The sequence below is a fragment of the Bos indicus genome, chromosome 7 (assembly GCF_029378745.1).
Source record: "Bos indicus isolate NIAB-ARS_2022 breed Sahiwal x Tharparkar chromosome 7, NIAB-ARS_B.indTharparkar_mat_pri_1.0, whole genome shotgun sequence".
Taxonomy (NCBI): Eukaryota; Metazoa; Chordata; class Mammalia; order Artiodactyla; family Bovidae; genus Bos; species Bos indicus.
The window spans coordinates 62,812,141-62,822,509 of NC_091766.1; the positions used below are offsets into that span (position 1 = coordinate 62,812,141).

At 41.6% G+C, this 10,369-nt stretch overlaps 1 protein-coding gene across 2 annotated transcripts in view; it reads right to left on the minus strand.

The window, feature by feature from the left end:
* GLRA1 (glycine receptor alpha 1) overlaps positions 1-1,588 on the minus strand; it is an 87,259-nt gene extending 85,671 nt beyond the window's left edge. For both annotated transcript variants that reach the window (XM_019963672.2, XM_019963671.2), the window contains exon 1: positions 631-1,588. In XM_019963672.2, the coding sequence (XP_019819231.1) occupies positions 631-686 (56 nt within the window). In that variant the 5' untranslated portion in view covers positions 687-1,588. The remainder of the gene's footprint in view (positions 1-630) is intronic.
* Between the last annotated feature and the right edge of the window lie 8,781 nt (positions 1,589-10,369).

A 10,369-nucleotide genomic window follows, 5' to 3' on the forward strand; every position in this document is an offset into this window, starting at 1 on the left:
AGTCTGTTCCTGAGTAGATTCGCCTCTGCACCCACGTTCAGAGCTTTACAACCTGAGGTCATAACGCTATTGTTTCCAATCACTGAGCCTCAGCAACAACCCCCCACCCCCACACCGCAGAAAAAGAAAACAACAACAAAAAAGGAGAGAAAATAATATGTTCTATGTCCAGTGGGTTCGAGTGCAACCTTCCCCGTCACCGCTAGTTGTCACTTGGCTCCCAGACGGGAGAGCTGAGATTTTCGGCACTGCGGTTAGAGAGAATGCAGTCCTAATTAAACTGAGTAACTCCTAAAGCTTCCCCTTAAAGTCCTCAGCCGAGTGAGAGTCAATATGCAGGGGGTTTGGGGGAGAGTGATGGGGCAGGGAGTGTAAAAGGCAGAAGGACAAACAAATCGCAAGAAACAGCTGCCAGGGCGGCCACTGTCTCAGACCTCCACGCACAAGCCAGACACCCTGCGGGCGGTTGGAGGGGGGGTGGAGGGACGGAGCGGGGGATGGAAGGACCCGATTGCCGCGGTATACAGCACCCTCCTCCCCCCCGAATGAGGGGATCACGGACAGAGTCAGCCTCCATGCTCCTTTCCCCCATTTCCATCAGAGCGATGTGGTCAGTAAAAAATTGCATACCTGAAGAATACAATGGTCTCCCAAAGGTAGAGTCGAAGAGTATTGAAGCTGTACATTTTTCAGGTCCTTGTGCTTTGTAGTCCACGAGTTATGGGGGCAAAAATGTTTCAAATTGGCACTTACAAAACCTGCGAGCGCTGCTGAAGAAAATAATCCAAATCCTAAGGGGAGGTGGGGAACAGGGGCGCGGAGGGAGAGCCCCAGGGGAAATCGGAGCAACGGGGCTCTAGGTACCACGGACAGAGGCAGCCTCTAAGCGTTTCAGCACCACGGAGAGCGTCCAGCCCTGCTTTTCAGGAGCGCGAAGAGTATTGCTGTTTGTTAAACTCCAGCGTGTCTGTTGGCTCCCTGCGGCGCTTGGGAGGCACGTTTGGGGGTGGGTATATTTTCTTTTTTACCCCTGTTTTTCTGTTTAAACGGCCGGCCCCGTGAAAGGAAAAAAAAAAAAAATCTATGGAGATCAGAGCGCTGGCCTCGGACCGTTAGATTGGGCGAGCATCCTGGGTAGGGAGATCAGGGCTTTATGCCCCTGGGCTGGCCTGAGGGGGTTAGGGGCTAGGGGAAGCGATTGACGGTGTTGCCTTCAGTTAAATCCCGGAGAATGTGCCAGGCTGGTGCATCACCACCGAGTCCCGGAATCTCGTTACCCTGCCTGCGTACCCGTCTGCTGTCGCCTTGCGATCCCTGTTCTCTGGTCCCCGCCGAATAAGTTATGATCGCTGCAGAAGAGGTGTCCCATTGCTTGGGGCTGCAGACGTGAGAGAGCTCAGGGCAAGTTTCAGGGGCTGCCGGGGTCCATGGCGACCCCGCGGGGCTCAGGAGCGCAAGGCTTCAGATGCATCTCGGCTTTCTGAGCTCGCCCATCTTCCTCAGGCCAGGACTCCTTCAGGTCTTCAGACTTTCTTACTGCATTAATTTAACAAACTGGCGGCGTGGGGGATTGGTGGTAGGGGGGTGGCGGGAGATGGCTGACGGGAGGGGGTGGAGAGAAAAAAAGGGGGGAAAAACTCCTTAGTATCTTCAAACCCTCCCACTCGAAGCGCTCATTGGCCCGTGGCTGCGAAAACCAGATCTTTTCCCAGTGTTTGGCCAATTGCGTGTTAGACTCTGGATTGAGTTTAACGCTTAGAGTGCTGAATGAGATTCGTGTCTCCCCTCTCCATTGCAGGCTGGTGGTGGAGTGGGGGAGGTTATGGAGTTAATCTCTCGAGGTCTTTCAAAATATTGCCTTTATTTTTAAAGACTGTAGTTGTACGTTAGTGAAGCAAACACCAAGGGTCCCAGTTCAGACGTGACTTTGGGCTCAGTTTATCATCTTGAAAGGGAAGAATTGAACTTGATCTCTGAGTTTCTTTAGAGCTCTGAAGTAGTGTGGTTTGGCTCCACCAAAAAAAAAAAAAAAAAAAAAAAGAAAAGAAAAAAAAGGAGAAGGGAGGAGAGGTTTCAGAAAGAAGTCTGATCCATAAAGGAAGATTCCCCACTCCCTCTCTCCTCAGGACCACTGCAGCAGGAAAAGACAGGACAAATTCCTTGAGCGGTTTACACAGCCGAGAGGGAGCAGTCCTGGCCTCACTGCAAGATATGTCCTCTTTCTACTGGGCAGGAGACAGTTTTATTTACATTCATAAGCTTGGGGAACAGAGCCTCAGAGAGCTGCGGCTTGCTACAAAATAATAGTAGTGCCAAGTTGTACATACAGGTATCCAGTACTTACTGCTCCCATTCTCTGTTTTTTCCTTCTTCCTCCTGCTTCTGTTTCCCCAGCTTATTTGAATCTCAGAAACCAGCTATACATTTCACTCTAGAGCCCAGCTGGGGAGGTGGAGTTAATCAGATTTTCTCCAAGCTATCGGACTTTAGTGGATTAATAGCCTCTGCAGGATTTTCTGGCTGATTTGAACTGGCTGGGACACTGGGGTCTCTCTCTCTCCCAGCCTACTGAAAGGAGGTAACCCCTCCTTCTTACCTAGTAGCTTTAGGAATTCCTTCTTTTGAGTTTTTGGAGGCTGAATAGCCTCCAAAATAGCCTCAAAAATTCTCCCTAGAATAGTTCTTAACAGCTTATTTCTCTCCAAGCTCAGGCTTTCTCTGAGCAAAGAAGTCTGGAAAACTTTGTCCACCAGTCTCCTATCAGCAGGGATTCGCCCCCTACTTTCCAAGCTGTTACAGCACACCCTTCATTACTTCCTTTTCTATTGGCTCCCTCACACCAGAACAGTGATGAGTTGTTTAGAACTCCCATGAAATTCTGACTAGTGACTGAGTAGGAAATTTTGCTTTGAAGGTGAATATTCACATGAGTCTGATACAAATTTATATTGTCAGTCTGTTATCTATCTACTCCTATCTATCTATCTATCAGTAACCTTGGTTAGTATGCCTTCAGTGCACCAGGCACTGTTGTGCACTTCACATAATCTCATTTACTTCTTACAGTCATACCTTGAAATAAATATTATCTTTGTGAATGTGTTTCTATACTTCTTTATGTGCCCACCTTGAGTTTGCTTGGAAAAGACAAGCACACATATTTCTGTGGATATAAACTGGCCTATCCCACCTGCCTAATTCTGAAGTGAATGTGAAATGTATATGTGTATTTGTACACTTGGGTTTGTGAATAGGTTTCTGTCCACATAGACGTATATGTTTGTATCCATCTGTGTCATTGCTGTGCCCGTGGAGGTACTGAAGTAAACTGTGAGCTGGCAACTTTGTTTTTGCTCCTGACCTGGCTAGGAAGCTGCAGGCAGGTAGGGATGCTGTGTGTACAGTTAGTTTTTCTTTTCTTTTAGGAGATGCTGTGTGTGTGTGTGTGTGTGTGTGTGTGTGGTGTTGCTGTTTATGGGTGTGAATGGCTCTAAGACTGTGGCCTCTGCAGGAGATGAGAGTAATTATTGCCTGTTTTCTAGTAGGCTTCTGTTTAATGTGAGGCTTCTACTTTTATTTAACTAGCACACATAACCTGAATATGTGCCAAGCATTGGGGATGTAATAATACATAAGATAACTAGTACTTTGTACCTCTGGGACATATGGTCACTTCAGATTTACAATGGTAAAAGTTTCTCATTTTTACTTCATACCTCACATATTTCTTATGCCTTAAACAGTATACCCAGATCTTCCTGTCTTGTGTATGTCACTTTTGCAAATAAAAACCATGACCTCCATGGTCAGGGATTTTTGTTCTTATTTTCTCTCAGCTTTAAAAAGCCTGGATGACATTGGATAAATGACCAAACCTCTCTGGCCTAAGTCAAACAAAGATAGTCATGCCCACTCCTCTCCCAATAAGAAGCTGCATAGAAGCAATGGCATTCAAGTCTAATCTAGGGTGACCACCATACTCTGAAACAGAACTCTTAATGGAGTGGGATGGATTGGCTTCAGTTGATGGTCTTTTGCTATTGGTGAACATCCTTTGTAGCCTAAGTCCAGTACTTTATTGGTCCCTTATAGGCCCCAGTAGCCAGATTTGAACTCCTCCAAATATGACTAAATTATGACATGCACTGAGACCTTATTTTATTACTAGAGGAGACACATTCTTTCATTAACTCAACAAACACTTATTGAACATTTACTTCATGTCAGGCACTGCTCTAGACACTGGGTATACAGCACAGAATAAAACAGGTAAATATCCCTCTTCCATTGGAGAATATCTTCTAGCAGATGGAGACAGAAGATAAATAAGTAAATTATGATGTATTAGGCAATAATAAGGATTAAAAAGGAAAAAGCAGGGTAAAGGGTCAGAGACCAACTCTGAGATGGTCTTTTACATAGGGTAGTCAGATCACGTTTCCCAGGTAACACTAGTAAAGAATCTGCCTGCAAAGTAGGAGACGTCGATTTGATCCCTGGATTGCCAAGATCCTCCGGAGAAGGAAATGGCAACCCATTCCAATATTCTTGCCTGGGAAATTCCATGGACAGAGGAACCTGACGGGCTACAGTGCATGTGGCTGCAGAAAGTTGAACACAACTTGAGCGACTAGCAGCAGCGTTGGAGGACTGCAACTGTGGCATGGCAGATCAGGGACTGCCTTCTGAAAAGGAGATCTTTGAAAAAATGACTGAAGAAAGTGAGGAAATGAGCCCTGTGAACTTCAGGGAGGGGAGAAAGAGCTTTCCAGGCATCAGAAAGGCAAATTCAAAGGCCCTGAGGGGGGAGTATGCTTAGAGTGTGCAAGAAACAGCAAGGAGGCCAGTGTGCCTGGGTGGAGTGAGTGAAGGAGAGGGTGCCTGAAAAGAGTTTAGAAAGTAGTTAGGGACTAGATTGTATTCTACCTCCAAGGCATAGTAAGGACTTTGAGTTGTATTTTCAGTGAGACCCACTGGAAGGTTTTGAGCAAAGCAGTAACAATATCTGACAACATTTTAACAAGGTTAGTTTGGCTGCTGTGTTTAGAATAAATGTGCAGGGAGGAGAGAGGCAAAATGAAAGCTTCAGACTAGTTAGGAGCTACTGCAAAAAAAAATCCATGTAAGATTCTTAGAGACTGTTCCTATTCCACTCTTTTATATATTGAAGAGGAAAATTAACAGAGTTGGGATAAGAATACAGGTACCCTAATTTTGGCTAAAGGATCTTTCCACTGTTTTTTTTTTTTTTTCTTTTTAATTCCAACTAAGATAAAGGTTAAGGAAATCTACAAGGGAAGAGCTTTACCAGGCTTGTTACTGATGTATACCTAGCACTTGGCACAGTGCCTGGCATATAGGAAATGCTCAGTAACTATTTCGTGCAAGGATAAATGAGTGAGTGAATGAAAGAAGAACAAAAATGTTCAGGCAGAGAACCCGAAGGGAGGAAAAGAAGAGGGAGGAAAAGAAGAGGAAGGAACAGTGTTATTCAGGTGAGATTATGTTGTCCTGAGCCAGCTAATGTAATTAACACAATGGCAATCCTCTGTCCAGAATGACATTCACAGAGGAGAGTGCTGGAGACTTCAGTGCTGCTTTGACAGGCTCTGGTGATACTTTGTAAAGAGAGATGGATATTTGGAGCAACTAAGCAGCTTGCCTAATTGTGCTGAAGTGTTATGATGAATTTGGGTCTTAAAATGGGACTAAGGAAGAGACTTTCCTCCAAGGAGCTGCCAGCTTGCTGCCAGCCTTTCCTAACCCAACTTAGAGAATGCACTTGCTACTTTTAAACATTTTTAGTCACAAAGCAATAGTCTGTTCTTTGTGGTTTAAAAGATCTTTTATTTATTTGGCTGTGCCAGGTCTTAGCTGCAGCAGATAGGATCTAGTTCCCTGACCAGGGATCAAACCTGGACCCCCTGCATTGGGAGTGTGGAATCTTAGCAACTGGACCACCAGGAAAGTCCTATGTTCTTTGGGCTTTAAAAAAGGGAACTCAGAGCTATTTAGGAAGTCTCAATGGTTGTTGTTGCTCAGTTGTGTCCAACTCTTTGTGACCCCATGGCAGGCTTCCCTGTCCTTCACCACCTCCCAGAGCTTGCTTAAACTCATGTCCATTGAGTCAGTGATGCCATCCAACCATCTCATGCTGTTGTTCCTTTCTCCTCCAGCCTGTAATTTTTCCCAGTATCAGGGTCTTTTCTAATGAGTTGGATCTTCACATCAGGTGGCCAAAGTATTGGAGCTTCAGCTTCAGCCATCAGTTCTTCCAATGAATATTCAGGGTTGATTTCCTTTAGGATTGACTGGTCTGATCTCCTTGCAGTCCAAGGGACTCCCAAGAGTCTTCTCCAACACCACAGTTCAAAAGCATCAGTTCTTTGGTGCTCAGCCTTCTTTGTAGTCCAACTCTCACATCCATACATGACTAATGGAAAAACTATAGCTTTGACTATATAGACCTTTGTCAGCAAATTAATGTCTCTTCTTTTTAATATGCTGTCTAAGTTAGTCATAGCCTTTCTTCCAAGGAGCAAGTATCTTTTAATTTCATGGCTTCAGTCACCATTGACAGTGATTTTGGAGCCCAAGAAAATAAAGTCTTGTTACTTTCCATTGTTTTCCTGTCTATTGGTGATGAATTGATGGGACCAGATGCCATGATTTTAGTTTTTTGAATGTTTTAAGTTTTAAGTCAGCTTTTTCACTCTCCTCTTTCACCTTCATAAGAGGCTCTTTAGCTCCTCTTTACTTTTTGCCATAAGGGTGGTGACATCTGCATATCTGAGGTTATTGATATTTCTCCCGGCAATCTTGATTCCAGTTTGTGCTTCATCCAGCCCAGCATTTTGCAAGATGTATTCTTCATACAAGTTAAATAAGCAAGGTGACAACATACAGCCTTGACATACTCCTTTCCTAACTTTGGAACCAGTCCATTGTTCCATGTCCGGTTCTAACTATTGCTTCTTGACCTGCATACAGGTCTCACAGGAGGCAGATGCATAAAATACTGAGAGAGCTTTCCTTCCACTTTATAGCCTGGTCACCCCGGGGGCAGGAAAGTGGTGTGACTGGCTTAATGTTCCACCACAAAGTTGAATCTAGACCTCAAAACTCCTGCCTCTCAAGTCATGGCTCCCAATGCCTTCACTCAGAGACCTAAAATACAAGCAGAGAAGGTTGGATGAGAGAGGACAAAAGCTTCATATCATGTTTTAATAAGTTGTGTTTTTCCCTGGGCATTTGTCCATTTTAGGTAAAATTTCACATTTAATTGCATAAAATTCTGTCATCTTCTTATCTTTTTAGTCTGTTGAGTCTGTAGTGATGTCTTTTGTTTGTTATACTGGTAGTTTGTACTTTCTCTCTTTTTTCTTGATTACTTTTTCTAGGGTATTAGCAATTTTATTAGCCCCTTCAAATAGCCAGCTTTAATTTTTTCTATATTATAAATTTGTTTTCTGTTATTTTTTTTCCCCTCTCAACTTATTCATTTTTTTGGTAGGGGGTTAATTTCCTTGTTTTTCTGGCTTTTTGAAATGGATGCTTATATAATTGGGTTTTAACTTTTCTTATTTTCTAATAATGTATGTATGCAATGTATTTAATATACATATATATATATATATAACTTTGTATTCTTTCCTGATTTTTACTTTAGATACATCCCACAAATTGTTATATTTTCAATATTATTCAGTTCGAAATATTTTCTAGTTTAAAATATTAAATCTTTAAGGTATTTGGAAGTGTATTGTTCAATGATATCATTTCATTCTTTCTGCCGTACATAGCAGTGGCTCCCTACAATTGGTTTCTTTCTTTCTTTTTTAAATTGAAGTGTAGTTGATTTACAATATTGGGTTAGTTTTTGGTGTACAGCAAAGTGATTTAGACATATTATATATATTCTTTTCCATTACAGTTTATTATGAGATAGTGAATATAGTTCCCTGAGCTATACTATAGGACCTTGTTATCTGTTTTATATATAGCAGTTTGTATCTGTTAATGCCAAACTCCTAATTTATTCCTTTCTCTTCTTACCCCCTTGATAACCATAAGTTTGTTTTCTGTGTCCATGAGTCTATTTCTGATTCATAAATAAGTTTATATATGTCATTATTTTACAGCCCACCTATAAATGATATCACATGGATTTGTCTTTTTCTGACTTCACTTAGTGTGGTAATCTCTAGGGCTATCCATGTTGCTATAAATAGCATTATTTCATTCCTTTTTAATGGCTGAGTTATATTCCATTGTATACATGCACCACATCTTCTTTATCCATTCATCTGTCAATGGACATCTGGGTTGCTTCCATGTCTTGGCTATTGTGAACAGTGCTGCAATGAACACTGCGGTGCATGGATCTTTTCGAATTACAGTTTTCTCTGGATATATGCTCTGGATTGGAACTGTGGAATCATATGGAAACTTTATTTTTAGTTTTTTAAAGAATACCCTTACTGTTCTCCATAGTGGCTGTACCAATTTACATTCCCACCAAGAGTGTAGGAGGCTTCCCATTCCTCCTCCATCTCTTTAGATTTTCTTTTTGAGTATACTGCTTGAAGCTCAAAGTCTTTTAAATTTGTGTCTTGATGTATTTCATCAATACTCAGTATTTCTTTAATTATTGCTTCTTTACTTTCTCTTGTCCATCTAGAATCCCAGTTTCACATGTTAGATTTTTTCATTATATGCCTTATGTTGCTCATGCTTATTTCTGCATTTTTATATCCCTCTTTCCACATCAGTCTGGATGTTTTCTACTCTCTTGATTAATCTTCTCATTGCTGTGTTTAACCTTGTTTTTCACTTATTTATTAAATTAATTTCAATTGTTTTAATATTCAGGTTGGCATTTCCACTTCTTTTTCTTTTTTAAAAATAGATTCCACTTCTCTGAAGAAATTCTCCATCTTTTCACCTATTTTCTGGAAGATATTAATCATAATTATTTTACAGTTCCTGTCTGATAATTCTAAAATCTGGGTTATCTATTACTTTGTTTCTGTTGCCTGGTATTTAAAAATTGGATTTAGGTCATTTGTGCCTGTATACTGCCATGCCTGGTATTTTTGAAGTGAACACCTTAAATTGTCTATGAAAAATTATAGTGGCTTTGAATCATGTTATCTTCTAGAAAGGATTGAATTTCCTTGTGGCTGACAGACTTTGGACAGCTCACCTTGATCCAGCTGTGGGTCGAGGTGATCTGAAGCTGTGTTTCAGGCTTTGTGAGGGGCATCTGTTCTGATTCCCTTTATCCTTGGGTATAGCCTACAGGGTCTCAGCTGAAAACCAGCTGTATCTTCCCTTTGATGGGTCCTAAATTCCAACTTTTGTTTCCCCAAATCTATGGGACTGCTAAAAGCACTGCTTCACTTTTTTTTAAACCTCTTTGCAGGTGCTTCTTCAAAACCAGTCTTTTATTTTTATTTTGTAACGAAGCTTTCCCTGACCATCTTCCCTATGGTATCTCCCATCACTATCATTCTTTTTGTTTTATGTTTAGATTTATGGAAAATTCCCATATGCCCTTCACTCAGTTTTCCCTAATATGTTAATACTTTACATATCACGGTACATTTGTCAGGACTAAGGAATAAATATTGGTACATTACTAATAACAAAACTGTAGGATTTATTTGGATTTTTTCAATTCATTTTTTCCCCCTGATAGTCTGTTTACTGTCTCAGGGTCCAGGATACCACATCATATTTAGTCATCACATCACCTTAATCTCCTCAGAATTGTGACAGATTCTCAGTCTTTGTTTTTCATGACCTTAGCAGTTTGAAGAGTCCTGGTCAGGTATTTTGGAGAATGTCACTCAGTTTGAGTTTGAATGATTTTAGTTTATTCTCATGATTAGACTGAAGTAATGAGTTTTTGGAAGAATATCAGAGTGGTGAAGTGCCCTTCTTGTCATTTGATATCATCAGGTACATGATATCACCATGATTTATCACTGTAGATGTTAACCTTGATCATTTGGGTAAGGTAGTGTCTGGCAGGTTCCTGCACTGCAGAGCCACTATTTGTCCATTCTCATCTTCTGTTCTTTGGAAGCAACTCTGTCATTAAGTCCAGCTCTTACTCAAGGACTGGAAAATGAGCTTCACCTCCTAGAGGAGGTTATCAGCTAGATTTGCTTGGTTCCTCAGACTCTCACCACATACATGTGCATCTGAGAATTTGGCAAATGTATGGAGAAACCCAATCCTAAAGGAAATCAACCCTATATACTCATTGGAAGGAATGAGGCTGAAAGAGGCAAGTCATTGGAAAAGACCCTGATGCAGGGAAAGACTGATGTCAGGAGAAGAGGGTGACAGAGGCTGAGATAGT